Source organism: Centroberyx gerrardi, chromosome 13 (assembly GCF_048128805.1).
Source record: "Centroberyx gerrardi isolate f3 chromosome 13, fCenGer3.hap1.cur.20231027, whole genome shotgun sequence".
NCBI lineage: Eukaryota > Metazoa > Chordata > Actinopteri > Beryciformes > Berycidae > Centroberyx > Centroberyx gerrardi.
The window spans coordinates 1,808,995-1,833,086 of NC_136009.1; the positions used below are offsets into that span (position 1 = coordinate 1,808,995).

The window sequence follows — 24,092 nt, forward strand, 5'->3', positions numbered from 1 at the left end:
TTAACCCAATGTGAGTGATAAAACAATTTGTTCATGTGAATTTAACTTGTAAACAGACATAAATGCCATTGTCATTTTCATATTATCCATCTTTGTAACTGAAATTATTAATAGTCTAAAGTTTGCTAACTAGCTAGCTTGGCAAGGAGAGTGAAGGAATGTGTAGCTACTGTATCTATTGTTTTTTGATTGACTGTAGCATTAGCTAAATACAGTATGTTGCAGTGGTGTAGCATATTAGCCAGTAGTGCTAGATGGGCTGCAGTAGCTTTGTGTTGCTTCCTGGAGATGCTTGTTCGAGATTCTTCGGCCCTCTATACCCATGAAAACCCACCCAAAAGCTTTGCTAAAAGCTAGAGACAACGCTAGGTAACCTGAAGGTCATGTTGACATTTTGAGTTACAAATTATGAGGTAAGGTTTCTGCATTTGTCTTTAAACTGTTAGTAATTTCTTGTTAGTATTGCTAACATTTCTTATTGAAACCAATGCAAAATGACAAGCTAACAGTATCCATTAATTTGAGTGAGAGCCACCAAGAGGTTTTTTGAGTAATTGAATTGCCAGGGTGTCAAGTTTCTGACAGGGAAAGTCAAATATAAAATATCAGGGTATCTTCATTGAAGGTCCAATCCATATTTGCGGTTTGGTGTGCTCTGGTGAAACATTGTCGCCCCACAACTGAGTTTTTTTTTATTCAGTGGTTTATTAGAGTGAAGACATTTTCTTTTTTTTCTCTGAAACTCTTTGTCTACGCTTTTGCTTTAAGGACTGATAATAGCTGATGATAGCTTTATATGTGATTTAAGGCTGTAAAAACTGCTTATTTTCCATCCACAAGTCAAATTATTCAACACCATATGTGAATAAATAAAAAAAATCTGATAAAATAATTCTCGATTGTCTCTTACTAACATTGAAAACGTCATTCCACAGTAGCTATGATTCAGCACAGTAAAACATGCACCTACAAGTTGTAAAGCTTTTGAATGTCACTAGCAATAATATCTGAAAACTGACATTTATATACTATCACATATGGCACATAAACACGCACAAATTGCATATGGCATTTTACTGAAGCAAAATAAATAAAACACAATGACAGATGTACAATAAACAGGATTTTAAGGTGTGGCAATATAATTAAAAACATGATGGTGTGGAGCAGCGTTTCCCACAGATTTTTTTTTCACAAGCAAATGTAAAGGCCTCTAAACCTCTCTGTTGAAACCAATACAAAGGAAATTCTCTGAAACAGCATTTAGACCATGAAACTAGTCCAGATGATTGTTTTTAAGAAGGGTGGCTGGTTTTGGTGGGTTAACTCACCCATTGGGTGATTGTGTTTACACTCATTTTCACCAATGAAATCAATAAATGGCTGACTGGCCTTATTTGGACTAACCATGGCACATTTAAAGGTTTAAATTCCAAAATGTTAGGGGCCAAAAAAAGAAAAGTTACCAGATATTCATAGCTACAACAATAATATAATAAACAATTGTAACCTCTAAAATGTTATTGTATTGCAAGTAAAGACCTTGATACATTTAATAAATTAAACAATATTTCATTATGAGTTTGACTTCAGTGCCATTAATCATTTTGTCAGAGCTGCGGTCATGTTTTCACTCGACAGATATCTCATTCTTCATGTCTAGTGATGCTGATCTATGTGAAATGTCCCCAGTCAAATAAACTGACGAAATTACACAAATTAAAAACCACTCACGCAACACTTTGGAGATTTACATCTCAATCTTCCTGTATTTACAGTGTCAATAGATTGTAACAAAATAGAACATTTTCTCTCTCACACAGTAGGGGAGAAACTGACATAGTTACTATATGACGACTCACTGTTTATGACATATTGTACTTGTTACTGTCTAATTATGCTGATATACTGTATAGTAGATAAGAATGGCGTGACATTTCAAATGAGCCAAGCCCACAAAGTGCGGTACCAGTAATCTGCCCCGCTCTATCTCTATGGGCAAAAAAAAAATCAACATTTTCTGTGGTTGCTTTTTCTGTGTTTTGATAATTTATGTGAAATTGAGTAACTGAGGTGTTCTCTAATCATTTCTTGCGTGGGACTTTATCGCCAAGCGGTACTTCATCCATCAGTTTCTGGAAAAAGGAGAGAGAGATGAGAGAGGGTTGTTACTACTACCATAAGACAGTGAAGGGCTTTCAAATATTGTATACAATTATATTTATGTACTTTAAATCATTTAATTTATATACATTTACTTTATTATTATTATTTAGTTTTCACATTTTGTATATTATATATAAAATATCTTGAGACCAAAACAGGAAACATAACACATGAACCATATAACAAAAATAGCATAGGAGCATATGGAGTTACAGTTATGCAGTTGTGCAGAGCAATTTTACTCCAACTCACAGGTGAAGTGTTAGATGAATGTTGACATACTAAATTGACTAATAATCTGTTTTTCATGTACGACATGTTCTAGGTGAGATTGAGAAGTGCAGGTGTTGCATATTTCCATTGATAAGCAATTATTGTTTGGGCAAAGATCCATAACATCTTGGTGGATCTTTAAAATGATGTTTCTGACAAACTTGTAGAATTTCAAGTGGACTAATTACTGTCACGATTTTACAGGCAGTTGAACTTTTGATGCAAAGAAAAAAAACATTATAGGTTGATAACTTAGCCATTTTTGGACTGATCCCTTGGCTCTTCACAAACCAAGTAAAGGCTTACCCAGTTAATGTCCTTGCTAAATTTCTCAATTTCTCAGAAGATTTTTAAAGGTTTTTAAAAAGGTCCAAAATGGCGGCCCAATATTGGTGGCGGACATTATGGGTCCAAGAGGCAAAAATGTCCAGCATGTACAGATACATATCTGTGCCAGGTTTCACATCTCTACTACTAACGGCGCAGTGGGGCTGAGCCTTAGACTTTGAGGGCTTATTGTACCGCCCCCTATAGGCCAATCAGTACCATTTTTTGTGTCCAAGGTGCAAGTCACCAAAAATAAAAATATGTTGAACAGATAAGCTCATAACCCACACCTGGAGAGCTTGAATCAAATCTTGGACTGAAGCTGGCAATAGCTAATATTCATTATCTTTAAATTTGACTATTTTCATGCCAAGTATTCAGTTCAGTTTACCCAAGAATTGTATTCTTGTCAGGGTGGAAAAGCCTCTGAAACAATATTAAGACCATGGGACACCAAAACTCTCCATTGAAGGCCATACTAATGAAATAGTTTAGGTGTGTTAGCAGCTCCTTAAGGCAGGGAGACGGGCTTAGACACAGGTTTCATTGCAGGTTTACCTCTAGTAGTCTGCTGTAGTAGGTGAAATCATCCTCTCCGTCCCCCCGTGCGTCTTCCACTTGGTATCTCCTGCAGGCCAGTACCAACTCATTGGCATTGAAGAGGGGTGCTGGGTCGATGGAGTGGCCATTGATCAGGCTGACCAGGTACTCCCGGTAGTGCTTCCTGGTTACCATGGTGACACAGTGGGTAAATGCAGAGTTGAAGATGTGAGGTTACAGTAAGTATTGATAATAAAAATGTACAGAAACTCTGTCACTACCACAGTGGTTCTATTTGAATGCTTTATATCCGATATTCGATATCGTGAGAAATGTCGCGATATTCAAGAAATAACACGGTATTCAATAATATTGAATATCGGCCAAAGCCTAGGTGTAACCAAATACTGACTGAAGTACTGAAATACTGAAAGAAGGCATCATACTCGCAGAGGCCAGCATGTCCAGGTTGTGTTTGAGCTCCGCAGGCTGAATCTGACTGCTGCCCTCCCTCATCCTTCTGCTCTATCACGCCGCACAGACCTGGGAATAAGAGTTACGGAGAAAGACAGAGAAAGAATGAGAGGGAGATGGAGAGAGAGAAAGACAGCAGGGGAGAAAGAAGAAAGAAAAACAGAATACCTGTTTGACTGTGTGAATGCATCTTTATTATCAACTGAAGTCAGTGGGGACCGGTTCTTTAGAGTTCCAAAGGGGGCAGTTTTATGTTTTAAATCTCTTCTTAAAAGCACTTCTGTGATCTTGTAATTTTACAATTGCCTCTTTCATTTTATTGTTTTGTCTTGTATTCTTTTCATTTCTAGCACCTGTGTTTTGTATTTCTTCTATTTTACTTTTATGTCTACATATTTATCTACCTCGATTTTATTTATTCACTTGTACTTCCTTTTCTTATACTGTTTTCTTATACACTGCTATACAAATAAAGCTTATTATTATTATTGTGGTAGGGAATGGAAATGGAAGGTCCTCACATGTATAGGTATAGTAATACAAGCGTGTGTCTGTCTGTCCGTGTGTGTGTGTGTGTGTGTGTGTGTGTATGTGAGTCCGGCCCTACCTGTCTGTGTTCCAGGTGGAGGGTCAGTGTTGAAGGCCACTCCATTGTTCTGCACAAGCACAGAAAAAAGAATAACGCTGCACACTCTGTTAACCAAGAACTCAATGTACACTGCAAAACATATCCATCTTAAAAGGGGATTTCATCAGAAGTGGGTCATATGTTGGTGAATAATAATTCATATTTGCTTGGTGCACCACATGGATGGAGCATCAGGAGAGTCCGATAGGTTGTCAATCAAAGAAAAGCATACAGAATTGACTTTCAACACTTGTAATTGTTCATCATTCCTCCAAATTGACTTGCTTTCCCCCCAAAAAAAGTTACACCTACGCACAGGCGACATATCACAACTTTCTTGAGCACAGGTGTATGGGTACATTGTGACTTTTCCTGGTAATTGCTTTGCTGTAGCACTCACTGCTGCTGTCTGCAGGCCAAGAGAATGAACGGTCTTATTTTACTGGTGACAGTAGTGAGCACCACAGCCCTGGAAGCGAAGGAGAAACGTCACACAGCAGTAGTGCATGTGCATTACAACAGATGTTTTTTTTTAAAACTAGGCAAATATCCTTAAGAGGAGAGTGTCGGAGTAGATTGATTTGATCATCCTCCATTTCCATTCCCTGGAAAATCCTGTCCTCTGTAAGACCTCTCTAGCACAGACGGTCAAGAATCTGTGACATCAGACTGTCATGGTGGTCCAAACTGCAGCCACAACCTGATCCTGCAGGTTAGCACTCAACAACATCCATCGAATTGTTCAAGCTTTCGTAATCTCCCATCTGGACTACTTCAGTCCCCTCCTAGCTGGCCTCTTGAAACAATCCAGTCCCTACAACTCATCCAGCATGCAGAACAGCCCACCTCATCTCCAACCTCCTCAAATTCTCCCATGTCATCTCTCTCCTAGACTCCCTCTACTGGTTCAGCTCTACACCAGCATACCTCCAGGCCACGGTCCATGGACTTATAATTAAACCAATGAAAGTGATTTGATCCTGAATGAGAAATCATCCAACCCCCCTGGGCATTTCATACACCATTACTTTGTTTTTTTACCATTTGTCACTGATATTAAGAAAGGGACTAATTTGTGTAAATGGCAAATATGAAACTACAATCTGACTCACACGGCATAGCCAGCTGAAATACAGTGAGCTGAACCGAGGAACATTTCAAGTGTTCATTCATGCCATAGTAGAATGGGGAGAGTGAGCGCTCATGATGTGTCCCGGTTCTCACTGCACAATGCCATATGAGTCTGATGATCTTCTACAGCGTGTGTATTGATTGTCCTCACAATAAATGTCTTGATCTCTTAATTTATTCTGTAATGGGGTGAATGATCTGAAGCGTTTGCTTTGATGCGCACTTTTCCCTCTTGCGTATATTACCACTATATTGAGTTTTCAGTGTCTCCTCCCTTTCAACGATTATTCCCCAGTAATCTCTGTCTGATTTTGTCTGATTATTGTTTAGTTTCCATCTTCTCAGGCACTGTCAATCAAAATAAGGCATCAAATAAGGCATCAAAAGTTGTCAACGTTAACTATTTTGTTCATGGACCAATAGATCTAATGACAATTATTCTTTGAGTTGTTGTATTGTTGTTGTATTTACTTTCATAGCCAAATCATATTATGATGTAGGCTACAATCATGAATAAGAAATAATGTAATACTAAGGAAATTGTCTAATATTACATTATATGTGTGTGTGTGTGTGTGTGTGTGTGTGTGTGTGTGTGTGTGTGTGTTACCGACCTTTTGCTATCCCAACTCTAGCAGTCAGGCAATTCTGTGTTACAGTAATATGTAATAAATACCTCTCCAGATTGTAACATTCTATCTATTCTATGAATTTTACATTTCTATAAACCTTTGTAACATTGACTTTGACTTTAATAAGGAATATATAACATTTAGGGGTGGTTTTCAATGTATAATCAATTTAACTCACAAAATGATGCACACTGCAACATTTCACTTTAAATGTATTTTGATCAGATAAGCTCTTTTAGTAAGCTGCTTGCTACCACTGCATTTATATTATGACTAGTTATCTGCTGTCACAACCTAATAAGTATGGATCATACAATAACCACTCTCTAGTGCCAATTTTATATAATGCATTACGCAATGATGATTCTAAAGAGAAAGCTAACAAAGTGGTGATATCCTCTATAGCACGTAAATGAATGAACGAACACTATGTCAAGTCTAGCGCAGACGCTTCCAGGCAGGCGTTGTCTGTAGGATGATGGTGGTAACACAACTGTGTGTGTGTGTCTGTGTGTGTGTGTGTTTGTGTGTGTATATGTGTGTCTGTTTACCTGCAGTAAAGCCTGCAGTCTGCCAGGCTCCCAGTCTCTCAGATAGAAGAGGCAGTCTCTGGGATGATGGGCATGTAATCCCGATACACTGCACTGGTCCACTGCACAGGTCTGGAAAGGAGGAGAGGAGAAGAGGATGCACTTTTCAGTATTTTTTTCTGTCCAACTTCTTCATTGACATCCATAGAAAACTTAGGATGCATTCACAGCAAGCATGTTTGGAGTGGTTAATTGAACTCTGGAGTGTTTACTCCTTTAGTTCAGCCACGCGAACTTGAGTAGCACCAAATAACAGCACTGAGACACCTGAAAGTGCGGATCTCGGTCCTCTTACAAGAGAACTGAGGTGTGGTTCATTAGGAGTGAGAACATAATCTAAAACACAAGGGTATGAGGCAATATAAGGAGACGTTGGTGACATCTGATAGCCGGCAGTAACTCATGCTTGGAAAGCCTAGCATAATAAAATGAAATGAGAGCAAACTGCAGTCTGGACTGATGCACATATTCATTTATTTCTTCATGTGTTCTTAACTGGTACGAAAACCAGAGAAGGTCAATCACAGCAAAGAGCACAGACAAGTCCCTCATGCTTAGCTAAGGCATAAGGTTTTAAAACGCTCAATTTCTATACATAGATACTAGTCAAGTTGCAGCCATCACTTGTTCCAGTGGTTGTAACAAACTGCCAATCGCTTCACAATGTGCAAAGGATTTAATTCTAAAACACCATCAGCTATAAGCCTATCCCTTTTAGGAAAAAAGTCACCTGATGTTCACTGCTCTGTATTTACAATTACAACTGATTATACCATCAAATATGTTACTTTTTGTATACAAATATATTAAATTAGCTAATTTCAATAATAATACACGTGTATAAACCAAATTGTGATTGTCAATATTTTTCTACTGTAGGTAGATGACCATGGCCCTCATGTTCAAAGTTTAACAAGTGGTGAATGGATGGCGCCATTACTATTTTTGACCAAGATAAATATACCACAAAAATGGATTACATATGAGTTACAGCACACCAAAAGGATAAAGCAGACTTACGGTGTGAAAAGGGTTGTTGCAGCCGCTGCAGAACTGGTAGCGACACTGAGAGCAGCAGAAATGCATGCAGCCTCCTTTAGACAGCGCATACTGAAAACGACAGTTAGGACAAGCTGGAGGGGAGGGAGGGAGGAAAGGATGAATGAAAGAGTCGTCACGAGAAGGCGAGACAGGCAGAGATAAGGAAAGAAAAGTAAGAACAGTGAGGGTGAGGGAGGGGGGGAATAAGAGAGGAAAAGAAAAAAAGAAAGAGAGAGGGGTCAGCACATTACTGAAAAATGATTTCAATCTAAGGTAGAAAGAAGCAGAAAATCCCCCCCCCTCCCCTCCTCCAAGTTGAACCATAAAGAAAATTACCTGAAACAGTTGCTGCTACAAAAAATGACAGTGGAAATACTGGTGTGTGTGTTTGTGTACTCACTGATGCCATTGTCTCTGAGGTATCCAGCCAGGCCCTGCCTCTGGTACTCCGGATCATTCTCCCTCTTCCATGACTGGTACTGTTCACATGATAGACCTGCATGCTGAGACTCCCACTACAGAGAGACAACAAAATTAAATAGATATACACCCATGTATCTATCTATATCCATATTCATAAAACTTAGCGTTAACGCCATTGTGCAGGTGAGGTGATTCATTGCGTTATTGTCTGCGATGAAAGCCAATGAAAATCAACATGTAAATGAAGTGCTGCATATTTAAACACCCCCATATCATCTGCGCCCATGTGCAAGCACAATGGATCGCAAACTAGATATGTCAGAAAGGCAAAGAAAGCGGTTCTTTCCAGCAGAACTCTGTGCATTAAGAAAAGAGGTTGTGTCCTACAATGCAACATTTATAAACCACTAACACCTGTTTCCAAGGACAGCACTGAAATACATTGACAAAACATAGCTTTTACAGATATTTACAGAGGAAAGAAGGGCCATGGTCTAAACACACACACACACACACACACACATACCTAGTACTTACAGGTTTTTTGCATTGAGCGCAGAAACTGTTGTGACACTGAAAGCAAGTGACCTTGAGCTGGTCTCCATCATAGATGAATCCATATGAACACTGAGGAGGAGAGGAGAAGAGAGGTAAAAGTAAAAGGGATTAATAAAAGTATTAACAACGGTTGTAATTGTGATTTTAACTGATATACATACATTGTTGTTTGGCCATCAGGACATCTTGTTATCAGTGTTGGTTAGTTGTTTCACTACATGTAATTAAGCTAGTAGTTTAAAGGTGCTATGTGTTAAGACCACGTTTCTTGTAAACCCTGTTGTTTCTTGTCACTAAGAAGATGTTGCTACTTGTCCTCTCTCGCCCTCCATGGCTTCGCTCCATATGTTTTGAAGAGCAAAAGGAAGGATAAGAGCTGATAACAGTCCTTGATGGCAGCCACAACATCTAGAGTGACCCATCCACCCACACCCAACCCCACCCACCATTACCTTCACCTCCCCAACTCTCTGTTACTTTGTCAAATGTCCATCTTTTATTGTTTTTTGCACAGTAAAATAAAAAAATGTATAAATAACAGCCCTTGATAATGGCCCATATGCTTTCTGACCAGGTAAGCTGATTGGAAGTTGAATCTAGTTAGGAGTTAGAATAGTGGAACTGGAATAAAGTTGTGTACTACTGGAAAAGTACAAACTCTTCCGGTTTTGTGCTGTAAAGCATCCGTTGCGCCGTAAAGCAATTCAGCAAATTTCCCACCAAATCCCACCTAGTGGCACACAATGTAAAATGCAGTGTAGAGGCTACCAATCTTCTCAGCGATGGTCTTGTTTGTTTACGGTATTATACTTATGTCTCAAAATTAATGTGGTGATTTATTGATGTTAAAATATTACACGCAGCCCCTTTACATTTTGCAGTAGCTTTGTGATAGTTCAACTTAATTCAAATGTGGATAGTGTTTTTAGTAGTTTATTACTTCTTGGTCAATTTGAGGTATAGTTAATTACTGCAGCTACCAACTATTTTTAGGCTATAAAATACTAACAAGTTAGATCTTAGATGTAACAATGATGCTTTTAATACAAATCTCTAGAAAGTGGCGCTGTAATGGCGACACGTGGAGAGGCGTCTATCAGCGTGCATTACCTGGTTTTGCATGTGTTTGCGTTTGTCGAGTGGCAACTACAGCAGTAATTTCTCAAGAGCCCTGTACAACACATTAGTCAACTGGATTATTTTGTCTTATTTATTTTGCATCAAGTGACAATCATGAGGAAATGGATTTCCCTACTGCTGATGTTCCTGTTTTGGACAATCGAGTCGTTACTGGCAACACCCGTGGGAACAAATGCTCTTGGAGGCGGAATAATGCAGTACACTCGGGAGAATATACTGCTGCTACGAAATCTGGACTACTCAGCCCCGAAACTGGACGACTGTTGGGAGTTAATAACAAAGCAGCGGGGAGAGGGCCGCGATCAGCGGGACAAAGTGCCCAAGAGGAGGCGGGGGAGAAGGGGGGGAGTTAGGCAGAGACTGAAGAGACTCACCGGCACACAGGTATGTCCACCGCTCCCCTCCATCATGCTTGCTAATGTCCGATCTTTACGCAACAAACTGGACGAATTACAAGCAAATATAACATGCCAGTGGGCATACAAGGAGGCCAGTCTGATCTGCCTCACAGAGACTTGGCTTGACAACACAATCGCCGACTCAGAACTCTCTCTAGATGGCTTCGGGACCCCACTCAGATTAGACCGGGACACTGTGAGCAGCCAGAAGAGACACGGGGGGGGGGGGGGGGGGGGGGGGGTTATGTGTGTACATAAACAGGGCATGGAGTAAGACCGCTAATGTGAAGGATTCCTGCTGTACACCCGATATAGAGCTGCTAGCCGTGACATTTCGACCTAAGTGTCTCCCCCGTGAGTTCGGTCAGCTTGCTTTAGTGCTTGTTTACATCCCACCATCTGGCAACGTCACACGTGCGTCAGAGGCTATAGCCACGTGCGTCCATCGTATTGAATGCGCATCTCCAGACTCCCCTGTCCTCATCCTTGGGGATTTCAACAGCTGTAGGCTGAACAAAACACTCCCGACTTATCAGCAGTATATCACATGCGCCACCAGGGGTGATAAAACAATTGACCTCTGTTATGGCAATGTTAAGAACGCATACAAAGCCCACAAAAAAATACCCCTTAGTACTGCGGACCACAATGCTATCCATCTCATCCCTGCCTACCGCACGAAGTTACAGAGGGAGGGTGTGGTTAAGAAACTGGTGAAAGTATGGGACAATAATGCATGTGAGACATTAAAGGGCTGTTTTGACTGTACAGAGTGGGAGGTGCTAACTCAGGGGGGCAGTCTAGAGGAGGCTACTGATGTTGTCACTCACTACATCACCTTTTGCGAGGAGATGATAGTCCCCACAAAATCTGTCAAGGTATTTTCTAACAATAAGCCCTGGATCACAAAAGCTCTGAAAGTCACACTCAACGAAAAGAAAATAGCATTTATCTCAGGAAACAGAACTGAGTCCAAACTCATTCAGAACAAGTTGAACAAACAAATAAAAGAGGCCAAGAGAGTGTACAAGGAGAAAGTTGAGAAGCTCTTCCGGGAAGGCAAAGCCAGGGACGCCTGGCGAGGTGTTAAAACACTGGCTGGCCTCCCTAATAATCCAACCATACCCAGATCTGAGGCAAAAGACTGTGTCAGCATGGCAGAGAACTTGAACAACTACTACTGCAGGTTTGACCAGCACAACTTCACACTGGAGAGGGAGGAGCTAATATCTGACCTGGCTACCATGTCACTCACCACTGCAAACCTGGAACTGCAGCCTGGGGAGGTAGAACTCACCCTGAAGAGGATAAACCCAAACAAAGCACCTGGGCCTGACCAGATCTGTGGCCGCCTGCTGAAGGCCTGCAGCAGTCAACTGTCCGGTGTTTTCTGCGAGCTCTTCAACCGCTCCCTGGCAGAACACTCAATCCCTACAATATGGAAATCCTCTATTATTTGTCCAGTACCCAAGAAAAGCAACCCCACCTGTGATAACGACTAACGACCCGTAGCCTTAACATCCCTGGTAATGAAAAGCTTTGAGAGGCTTGTTCTTTCCCAGTTACAGAAGGAAGTAGGCGTGCACACTGACCCTCTCCAGTTCGCATATAAACAACATAGGGGGGTTGATGATGCTGTTCTGACACTGCTGCACCGTGCTTATACCCACCTTGAGAAGCCCAAGGCATATGTCAGAATGGTCTTTGTGGACTTCTCAAGCGCCTTTAACACAGTGCAACCCCACCTGATGGGTCAAAAGCTGCTCCAAATGGACGTCAATTCACATCTGATCCTCTGGGTCCTTTCATTTCTGACAGGGAGACACCAAGTGGTCAGAATCAACGGTCAGCTCAGCTCTACTCGAACCATCTCCACTGGAGCCCCACAGGGCTCTGTAATTTCACCTGTGCTCTTCACTCTGTACACTGATAACTGCAGGAGCTCAGACCCAGAAATAATCTACATCAAATACTCTGATGACACAGTCATTGTGGATACCACTAACTCTGAAGGGCAGCTCCAAGCTGAGATGGACACATTCTCAGAGTGGTGTAAGGGGAATTGCCTTGACCTCAATGCCTCCAAGACCAAGGAGCTGGTCACTGATTTCCGTCATGGACAGTCCACCATCCCTACACTGGAGGTCAATGGCCAGGCCATAGAGAGAGTGGAGGCATACAAATACCTTGGCACCACAATTGACCACAAACTCACCTTCAAACCTAACAGTGAACTCATCTTCTCCAAATGTCAGCAACGCCTCTTCTTTCTGAGGAAACTCTGTAAACTCCAGGTCCACCGATCAGTTCTACTAGCTTTCTACAGGTGCTTCATTGAATCCATCATCACCTTCAACATAACAGCCTGGTTTGGTGCTTTGAGTAACATCCACCGTAATCCTCTCAACAAAATCATCAGAATGAGCAACAAAATCATTGGACTGGACCAAGAACCACTAAGCAGCATCTACAGCAGACGGTGTAAAATGAAAGGACTACAAATAGCCTCGGATATCACACACACACTACACAACCAATACAGCCACCTACCCTCAGGCCGCAGATACAGGTCACTCCCATTCAAGACCAAGCGGGCCATGTCAAGCTTCGTGCCTACTTCTATTAGACTTATTAAAGCCTGAGCTAGCTTGGGTGCTTGATCTTATTTATTACTGTTTATTTATGGACATTATTAAGCACACTTAACCCTATGGCGGACATCTTAACTGTTTTAAGCTGCACTTGTATGTTGTCCACTCTGTGTTTGTCGTTTGTCTGGATATATGTTGTGTTATGCACTGACGCTTTTACACAAAAGTTCCTAACGGATAAATAAAGTTATTTTGAATTTGATTTTTTGAAATAATACTACTACTAATAATAATAATTAATTTTATTTATATAGCACACTTTAAAATACCATGAAATCTCAAGGTGCTTCACAGGAGATAAAATAAATGTACAATCATAGTAAAACAGATCAATAAAACAACAATAATGCAATTATAAGCTTATGCTAAGTCATAGTTTGGTAATCCACCTGATTTTAAATGGGGACATCTCAGACATAATTAACAGGTTAATTATTCTTATATACATTTGATTCAGATTTTTTCCTTATTTCTTTCTTGGATCATCTCTACAGGCTGCAGGATGTCAGAACTTGGTTAAATACTTACTTACTTTAAATATAAAGTAATATAAAACACCAGCTCCATCAAATTGATTGTCTACTAGTGACAAAATCTATTTTGTTTGACAAACATGCATAATCACTTTGATCTAGTCATTGTTATTTGAAGCTTCTGCAGTCTAGTTTATTCTCAAGGCCTAGTTATGTAAAATATCATAGTTGATGAATGTTTTTTGCCATAGCTTTTGTTGACAAAACTAACAGTGACTGCTCGTCTACTCACATGACTGCACCAGAGGAATTTGGGGTCCTTGATGAGAGCTTGTTCTGTCAGCTTCTTATGGAAGAGCTCATAGACCTCCGGCTCCAGGCACTCTCGCAGCTGAAACACAAATATAATATATTGAATATTTATGCGGCAAGACCGCTTTTCACCACTGATACTAAACCAGAAAACTACATTTTAAAGCTGCACTATGAAATTTTCGTATACTGGGGACCACAAAAAAACAGCGAGATGGAAATATTTGAATTTTGAGGACTTCAATACCCAGAAATCCAACTTGTAACTTGTATTTTTGTTTTACTTTCAAAGATGATTATAAATTGTGCATTTTCCTTTCCTCACATCCTATGTGTGAAGAAGATTTCTCACCATTGACCATACCCGACACCAGAATTTAAATTGGGCAACTAGGACGAATCTATGGCGTCTCAATTAGTGGGGATGGGACACCCTTCTTTATTGCAGCCCTACTTCATGATGTAGGCTGATAGAAAGGCTGGATTTTTATATAAAAATCTTGCATGGTGCAGCTTAATCAAATCCATTACTGGTCTGAGAACCTTTTGAAAAAAAGATAGGGTTTAAAAGACACACTTTTGAAGATACATTTTTAAATTAGAATATACTGCAGGTCAAGTTAATGCCACTACATAATCATTCTTTTTTATATAGACACAAAGCATGACATCTCATACATTTATCACAAACAAAACAACCTAACATAAATTAAAAAAAGACAAAGACAAATACCAAATAACTTAATCATAATCATTCTAAGGGTAACTTTGGATCATGAGACAAACGGAATGAGCACCGGAGGGAAAGAAATGTGTATTAAATGCATTTTCACATATAAAATGTACTTGCATACAGTACAATGAAAATCAATCAGTAGAACAATAGTCACAATTTCTAAATTCAAAATTCTTTTCATCTCGTACAATGCTTTACATGTTTTTATTGATAAATGTTTAAATTGCTAAAATGTTTAAATTGATAAATCCCAAATGAATGTGGATAAAAAAAAAAAAATTGAGATATTGAATATCTGCACAAAATATCAACTATTGGCAGGTTCAAATCAAAAATATCGGAGTCCTTCAAAACCCATATCACTCAAACATTAGTCTATATGTAATCCCTATGAATACACTGTGGGACTGTAGAGAGTCTGGACTTGTTACAATAGCTCTCTCCTTTATCCCTTCCTCCTTTCCTCCCCTGCCTCCCTACCTGAATGTCCAGGGTGGAGAAGTAGCTGTTGAGGTGTTCGGGGTCGTTGATGTCGGGCTCCCAGCAGACTGGACACACCATGTCTCGGATGTGTTTGTCCCTCACAGCGATGGTGAAGTGCTGCTGGAAACAACCGCAGCACACCGAACACTGGCAAGACGTCAGAGACTGCATCTGAGAGAAGAGGGAGCAAGAGAAAGTGGAGGGGGAAGAAAGGAATGGAGGCAAAATGGTTAAAAAAAAAAGGTGCTTCAAAGGCAAAAAGTCACATGTAGACAGATATAAACAGACACTGTCCCAGTACCTTATTATGAGGGAAGACAGAGAGGCAAATGGGACATTCTTTGGCCAGGACTCTCTTGATAAACTCCCTGTCGTGGGACTCGCGTACGGCCTGCACTACGTCCTCCAGGGAGTAGGGGGCGCTACGCTCCAGCAGCAGGGACAGCGCCAGCTCACAGCGACCCCAGCTAGGAAGGTCATACACCGCCAGCAACCTCCGACATATACGCTGGAATGAAAGATTACATTACAAAGATGTAACATGTTGCTGTTGTTTGCATGGATGGCTGATACAGGGTACCCGCAGGTCCTTAAAAAGTATGAAAAAGTCTTCAAATAAATTATTGAAATTTAAGGTCATGAAAAGTATTAAAATGTATTAAATCCCTTTATTAGTGGCCTTATTTTTTCACCCTGTAATGTCAGTGTTTCCCCTATACTATATATCTCTAAGTAGGCTAGGCTATCTCCTCAGTCAGTAACGTTATAGTTAAATCTCCCTTGTAATTGACAAAGAGATCCATGGCGGTCGATGGCAATACATATAGAATAAGGAAACAGACTTAAATTGCCAGAAGAAATTGTTAGCTCTCTGCCCCCACAAATCTAGCGGCACGTTACTTCAAGTCAAGAATTTTCCTCACATTAGACCTTCTTAGCTAAGTCAGATAAAACAGGACATTTCCCCACTTAATCTTTCAGATGAGTTTATTGAGGTATTTGCCAAGGAAGAGAAAGGCGGGAGATGAGGAGGAGGAGAGGTAAAGTTGGACTTAGAATTAGTTGGCTAGGGTTAAGTAAAGTTAGATCTACCTGTTAAAGGCAATTTATATTATGCTTCCTCAGTCTGGGGAGCTATCTCAGAGGAGAGTAGTTAAAAATAAATAGTGAAAGTGGTCAGGTCATGGATAGACAGAAAACTAAATATACTGTATATGTCTCATTGCAGGGTGAGCATCAATATGGTTAAAAAGTCATGCCCTATAGGAGTGTATTGGAGAGCCGCACCTATATAGCTCAGAATCGATTGATGATGAGAAAATAGGGTCAAGGTAAAAAATGGCTATGCTTTAAAATCAATAGGTGCATTTACAGAGCTAGCAAAGAATGACTAGGACCAGTGTAATATGTTTACATTTTCTAGTTTGCATAAGGTGTGCGGGCTGCCAAGTGTTGAATAAGTTGGCTAAGTGTGGAGATGTGGCAGCCAGAAAGTAACGCACTTCAGTAATCAATTTTGAAGGAATTTGAAGTGCATGCATCTGTTTTTCTAAGGTGGTAAAGAACAGGAAATGCCTAATCCTGGAGATAACACAGAGCCCTCATCCATAGCAAGTAGCAGGTTGTTTGATTAAATTCCCAGTGCTGTGCTAACGTCGGATTGGTGGTCGTAGATTTTACACTAAGTGAGTGGGTTGCTGGGTGACAACTTTTTAAAATTAGAAATAATTGCACTGTTTGAGTATTGCACATATGTCGGATAAAATAAATAAATAAATAAATAGATAACAGTGATTGGTAGTGGTGTGTGGTGTGTGGTGTGTGGTGTGTGGTAGTGATGGGGGTGGGGGGCGGGGGAAAGGTGCAGTGTAGTAGTGATTAACCATTTAGGAGCTTTATTGCATGTGGGAAGTAGCTGTTCTTGTGGTGTTTTTTATAAGGAATGGAAGATTGGAAATTGGCTTGTAATTTTCCAGATCTTCAGGATTGAGGCTGGAATTCTTTAATAGTGGCTTGATAACTGAGACTTTGAATGAATCAGGAGAAATACCAGAGGAGAGAAACTATTTTTACAGCATTAAGTAATGGGGCAGACTGGGATAAAATACAGCCCTGGATGTCTGACGCAGTCTGGTTCACCAAAACCAACCTACAGTTAAGGGTCATTTATGCTTCTGCGTCGAACCTACGGTGAATGTAAACACTACTACTTCTTCTGTTATTACTTCCATGTTAACAAAGCACACCACTGCCATCGAGTGTTTCGGTGGTCTACGTGCAATTTGGCCTTTACCTCGTGCCTCGCCCTTCACAATACGGACACATTGAGAGATTACTAGAGATATGGCCTATTTTTTTAGTATCTTTCAAATTTATTTGGCATTTTGCATCTGGGATGATCATTTTTTCTTTCAAATTCAACATTTGTCTGAATTATTCTGTTTCCCATCATCCAAAGAGCCTGGGGTAAACCAGAGCTGGTATAATGCCTTTAAGCATTTTTCATAAGCTACTACTTCTCAATTCGGAAGTCATAAATATGACTTGCTGGGCATTCAGGTGATTTTGGTCGGAAATAGTACTAAAAATATACCTTGTAACAAAAGGAGTCATTAGGTAACTAAAAAGTGAAGTTACTTTCTAACACACTATCTCACAGGAATCACAGAAAACTGCTTCTGACAGCACTTTATGGCAACATGATGCTTCTGCACACTGATTTTATCAGAACTGACACTTGATGCTAGTTCTCGTGCTACTAAATAAATGAATCAAGTTGTGGCATTTGCTGGCATCTTCTTCAAAGAACTTTATTTTTTCTCTTAATTCTTTAGCTCCACCTTTGCGTTTTTGGTCCACTGTTTCTCCATGTTCATTTGCGAGGTAGACTCTGTCGATTAATATACAGGTATAAATTTCACCGCCAGTAATATGAAAGGCAGCAAATTTATATCTGTCATCGCCATAGTTAGAGTTCCGGTCAGCCAGCCAACAATTTAAAGAAAAGAGTCTGCTGAAGATTTCGTGGCTTCCTCTGACTGGGAGAAGCCCTGAGAGGATGATTCTGCTGGAGGTGAATAGTAGTGCTAGGTTGCACGCCATAACCATGCTATTATTGTTGATCTCAGAACATCATTAGTTCCAATATGAATAACCACGTCTTGGACCCGAGAGATAAGCGCTCTTCATAAGTTCCTACTTCTCAATTCGTAAGTCATTAATATGACTTGCTGGGTATTCAGAGAGATCGGACCCAAGACTACTTTTCATTTCTGGTCTCACCTGTTTGTCAGGGTGATGGATGTCTATGGGAGGCTCGGGCTTGTCACTCCACATACGCTGGTGGAAGGGCTCCAGGAGTGGGCGCTGCAGCAAGGCCAGGGCCCCCCTCACCTCACCACCGCTCTGCCTCAAAACCTCATGACACCGAGGCTCATCGCCGAACCCCAGCGAACACAACTCCTTTACCTGAGAGGGTAGGAGGCAGAAACACTTCCAGTACTACAATAGAAAGCGTTACTGTCTCCAGATCTAAAGGAAGGCTGCAGGAAAATATTACACCCCTCTAAAAGATTTATGGAGCAATTTGTATTAAAGCTGTTAGCTATGTAATGCTGCCAAAAGACTTAGGGGTGAATTCACAAAGAATGAATAGCGACTGCCGATAAGCTTGAATTTTTTGCACTTCAGTTGCCTTCAATTCAATTCAATTGTCTTAACATTTGATTCACAAAAGAAATTGCAAAAATCAAGTTATCGCGCAGACACGCCCATACATTTTGATCGCAATTAGTGATGAGACAAACGTATAAATAATGTCTTCGGACCAAGCCACCAAAATTGCAAAACAACAACAATAACAACAATAATTTTGGTCTCGGTTAACTGAAACAATGATATTCTCCTTTGAAATATCCTCTCTCGAGCATGCCTGGGATGTTGGCGATGCCTTCGCCTGGCTACAATCCCAGTTGCCATAGTGATTGGAAAGTGTACAATAATTTCACCACAATTGCAAGTGGCAATAAGCGTTGATCTTTGTGAACCGGACCGCACTCTGCAATGAGCCTCATTTGTACAGAAAAGGGTAGTTTTTGCACTGAAATGCATATGGATAACTTAGTTTAAATATGCATGAACAGAAATTATAACTTTTTTTTCTGTTTTTTTGCGATGGTTGCAAAAGCGTCGCAGTCCTTTTGTGAATTCATCCCTGAGTTTCTGTTACATAAGGTAAGCTGGATAAAACAATGAGGACTGGTAGGCTACAAGTCTAAAAAAAAAAATAATAATAAAAAAAAAAAAAGGTAAACTAGTAAGATTTATAAAAAAAAATTAAAAAGTCCATCAATGGACAAAAGTGCAATGATTTAGTTGTTGACAAGTGCTTAGATTAAACTATGTACTGCAATATGTTTATGATTTATGAAAAGTGTCATGCATTTATTTCCAAAGATGTGAGGGGTTATCTGTGAGGATTAGCCACAACAAATGCACTGGAAATGGTCAATATTGGAAAGCCTTGCAATTTTAGGCAAAAATGACACATGCACACCCCAAATAAACTGGCCACTGACTGGAATATCTCACCCAGCAGCTTGCATAGTGTTTCTCACCCTGCTGTTAGCCACACATTGAGTATAATACTACAATAGACCCTTAAAACTAAAATGATACAACATGAATATAACATATGTCTATAAATTCATGTATCATACCTTGGTGTGTCTGTCTCGGAGAGCTTGTCTTGCAGCTCTCTCAGTGTCGCCCCCTGCTGTCAACCAGGCCTGCTTGGCCTCTGCTCTGGAGAGTTGTACCATGCCTCCTTTTTCTCTGGCGTCGACCTCTTTCCTAGCATCCTCAGCGGGACATTCACATAGCCCGTTCTGCGACAGAGGACAGTGAGTCACTAAGAGGACCAACATTATTGACAGTTAAAGAGACACCGAGGGCTCTATTTATTGTGAGTCAATGGAGCAAAGTGTAGTCGAAGACACATGTTGTGAGCTCATTGGGCCTGGCAACTGACTGTTGGTAAATTTGTGGTCAGAGGCGTGCGGCGTACCATCAGTGCAGTTGGAAACAGGGGTTGGATTAAGAGGAATACATTAACAGTTGGTGTGGTGTCATCAATCATGACCAATCAAAAGAGTGTGTGTGCTCTGCGCGACAACACAAACTGATGTACTTGTGTGTAAGGTGCAGAATGCACGAGTGAATATACGGCACTTTAAACAAGCTGCTGAGGGCAGATGATGTTAAATTAGCTTGGGAGGAGATAACACATTTGGTTAACGTGTTGCTCTGGTCCAAGGAGAACTGTTGACAAATGTCAGAAACAGCTCAATGAAATAGGCGAAGAGCCAAACAGAAGTTGGCGGTGAACCACAGACACAGTTTGGCTACAAGAGGGGGCCCATCCACCAGCCAGTTCCTGACATCTATAGAGGATGCAGCCGCCTCCACAATTCTCACTCCGTGCATCATGGCACACACTGACAGTTCTATGTTGGCTAACAGTCATTCACACCACAGTCATATGTGTATGTAATTAGACTGAAATATGTTGTATCTAATTGTATTAATATATCATAAGTCAACATAGCATCCGCAAAAAGGGTTGGTCAGCTTTTGAATAGGATCTGCTCATGCGCACATCGCCTGGTAAAGCCATGACAAAAATGCCACTTCGCCGGCACATCCGCCTTGGCATCCAGTGTAAAGATACATGTTCAGTTATGGTGTTGCAAAGTTTGATTTGTAGATCAAAAACATGATTTTTTTAGCCTATCACTCCTAACCCTATAACTCAAAATGTAGGTCTGCATTACAAAAATTACAAATGTAAATGTACATTTTCCAGCCTCAACATACATATTTAGACTCAGATTAAAGGGGCAACAAAAGCGTTTTCTAGGTGCTCAAGTGGAGGAGTGGGGTGGTGGTTAAACTGGGCCGGAACAATCCGGAATGGCTTGTGATTCTGGCACCCTCAGTCGCAAAAAATAAAAAATAAATCATATACCCATATACAGTGATATAATGTGATTTGACCATCCATTTTCCCCTATGGTCTCTCTGTCCTCTATATCTATATTCTACCATGGTGGCCCGTCAAAAACATTTTCAACATAATTGCCACTCCTGTGTGGCAGGCGGCCAGCTGAGCACGCAGGCACGCCTCCCTCTTTCCTCCCCTCCACATCACCTCACGTCTCTGCAGCACCGTCGCCAGTGGGGTGAAAGGTGGTGACGCTTCTAGGGGCCCACAGCTGGAGAGGGCCACAAAAATTCCAGTGTATGAATGAATTCAGCTCTGTGGACGACACCTGGCTTCGCTCTGGCTGCTCTGGCTCCAAAAAAATGTCAACATGGCAGCAATCATAAACCCAATCTCCAGGCTTCAAAACTTCAGAAACCTATGGGTGACGTCACACTCACTACATCCATCTATTTTTACAGTCTATGGTTTGGACCAAAGAAAACCAACTGTAGGTCTGATCGCACCCTTAGTCAACATGCCATGGAGCTGACGTAGGGTCAGTACAACAGTTGAAACAGAGGAGGCGAAGTCAAAGGGAAGACATCAGTTCAGGTAATGCTTAAAGGAATACGGTAACATTTTGAATTTTATGGGCAAGGGGCTAAACTAGCTCACGCTGAAGGACAAATGAAGAAAAGATTTCCCCAAATGTGAGAAGTGATGAAGCAAAAACAGCTAAAATTGAAAATCTGTAGGAATGTCTTTATTTAAAAATATACTTTGTATGACCTGCAGGGGGTAGCAGTGAAGTATCATACACAATATCAGAATGGAATGGTTGGTAGGTGGTTGCAAAAAGAAAATATTGATTAAATAAATAGAACTGATTGATGAAAAACACTGTGAGGGGTACTGAAAAAAGGCAATGGGCCTGCATACAAGCATGAATGAAGCTTATGGTACTGACCGTGTGCTCTATTGTGGTCTTGTCAATTACAGAATGAAGTGAGGAAGATGCCACCAGCATACAGATCTGGTCTAACAGGAGAGGCAGCTCTACTTTCAGCCATTCACAGGGCAGGATACTGGTGTCCCCGGCTACCCGCATGCCTGTGTACACCTCCTCCGGGCTAACTCCTTTCGTTTCCCCATCCTGAAAGACAGAAAGGGACAAATATATACACAATAATATACATATAAAATCAACTAAAGGAGATATTGAGATGAATACTGTATGATTTACAGGTGTCAGAATGTTCAAAATTATATGAACTGAAGTCAATTACTATTGACAGTGCTAATGCAACAGACTTTTTCTGGGTTGCGCAGACATTTGACTGAAAAAGATTCACCTTTGGCCCCTAGTGGTCAAATATGGTAGTATTCTCTCTTGCAGAGAGACCAGATAGAATGGGGCCCTATGGGGGATTTGCATAAAACTGTGTCTTGTAAATGACTGCAGTTGTGGACTGATTTTACTGATATATATATATATGTATAATACAACCCATGTAGTATTTCATATATTATTTTTTCATATAGTATTATATATGTAAATTGACAAAAATAATGCTAATGAATACATAGATCCACCAGTGCACTTCACTGTTTAGATACTGAACACATGCAGTCTAAACCAGAGGATGTTGAAAGGTGATGAAGGTGACTTGCCCTAATCAGCTGAATCAACTTCAGTCCCTCCTCCTTCATCAGCCTCTGTCTCCGCGATTCAGGATCCTCTGGAGGAGGGTCTTTGGGTTTGATTGGCAGGGCCGGAACCCGTCTGACGGGGGAGGGGGGGCGGAGCTTGGCGGGCAGAGGTGCGGGCTCCGGGCGAGCCAGGTCACACATCTCACACACTGTAGCTGGAGAGTAGTTTAGATAGGTGCAGAACTGACATACCCACTGCGGAGAGAGACAGAGAGAGAGAGACAGAGAGAGAGAGAGAGAGAGAGAGAGAGAAAGTCACCAACAGTATCTGTAAATGCTTTTTCTGGTTTGTTGTCTACAAGGGGTTTACCATATCATAATTAACAATTAATAATTGACAACAATAACAATAAAACGATACGAACAAACAATAGAGACGATTGGAGAATTGCGTTTTCTCTCTCTATTCACCGCCATTGTATGGCGAATTTCAGCAGAATGACTAGTTTTTATATATTGTCAGAATCTGCTTTGTTGGCATTTGTTTATGTGCTAGAAGTGTGATTTTCAATGTTTTGCCAACAATTCTCCAATCATCTCTACCGGAGAAACAGAAAGCAGAGAATCGCCTATTTTGGGGTTATATCATGGCCAGGAAGCTACACAACCCAAGGTACTACCAAAGTTCAACATCACTTTAAATTCATACAGCACCAAAATGATAATAGATAGAATTCTAAGCAAGGCAAAGGACCACTGCCCCAGGAATCAAAATCAAAACTGACCGCCATTTCTTGTAATGCATCATATCTCCCTGGCCATAACTTTTAAATTGCATTTCTAGCCCAAAGGGTCACAAAAATTGACTTGACTGATTTTGCGTTTGGGCCTATCACTAAAAACCTCAAACTCAAAACCTTACAATTTTGAGTATAACGGCAGACAATAACAAGTCCAAAATCGATCAATGCCGAGACGACGACAGAAAATAATGGCAGCAGGGGAAAAAGTTAAGAGGACAGTTCATCTACGGCGTGGTGTGGCTTAACCAATCACAGAGATGGAACACAGACACGGTGAACTTGGTAAGAGAGGTCCAATCAGTGACCGCTAAATCAAGCACTGGTTACACTTTGATCTGACTGCATCCCATTCACTTCGGCTCTCCCTTCCTGACACATCTCAAGAATGACCTATTTTAGATTCAGAACAGAGAATTTTGCTAAAAGGCAACACGTTTGCAGCTGTGACATGCACACAAATGCACACACACACACACACACACTTAACTGACCTGGCTGTCGGGGTCACCGGGCATTCCCAGCACAGGTGCTGGTGGTCTGGGCGGGGTGATGGGAGGGTGTGTGGGGGTCACAGGAGGTCGGGTGGCCAAACGAGGCCGTTCACACACCTCACAAAGAATACTGCTGGCTGCATTCACCACAGTACAGCTCTTACACTGCCACTCTGAAACACACACACA

At 40.9% G+C, this 24,092-nt stretch overlaps 1 protein-coding gene across 1 annotated transcript in view; it reads right to left on the reverse strand.

The window, feature by feature from the left end:
• Positions 1-740: 740 nt before the first annotated feature.
• rnf31 (ring finger protein 31) overlaps positions 741-24,092 on the reverse strand; it is a 32,827-nt gene continuing 9,475 nt past the window's right edge. The window contains exons 9-24 of the mRNA XM_078287859.1: positions 23,904-24,076; positions 22,631-22,864; positions 21,927-22,112; positions 19,695-19,862; positions 18,259-18,444; positions 15,278-15,484; positions 14,974-15,147; positions 13,738-13,836; positions 8,763-8,852; positions 8,203-8,317; positions 7,782-7,894; positions 6,723-6,833; positions 4,388-4,436; positions 3,753-3,849; positions 3,325-3,490; positions 741-2,135 (exon numbers count right to left, since the gene is read on the reverse strand). Of these exons, the coding sequence (XP_078143985.1) occupies positions 2,085-2,135; positions 3,325-3,490; positions 3,753-3,849; positions 4,388-4,436; positions 6,723-6,833; positions 7,782-7,894; positions 8,203-8,317; positions 8,763-8,852; positions 13,738-13,836; positions 14,974-15,147; positions 15,278-15,484; positions 18,259-18,444; positions 19,695-19,862; positions 21,927-22,112; positions 22,631-22,864; positions 23,904-24,076 (2,219 nt within the window). The 3' untranslated portion in view covers positions 741-2,084. The remainder of the gene's footprint in view (positions 2,136-3,324; positions 3,491-3,752; positions 3,850-4,387; positions 4,437-6,722; positions 6,834-7,781; positions 7,895-8,202; positions 8,318-8,762; positions 8,853-13,737; positions 13,837-14,973; positions 15,148-15,277; positions 15,485-18,258; positions 18,445-19,694; positions 19,863-21,926; positions 22,113-22,630; positions 22,865-23,903; positions 24,077-24,092) is intronic.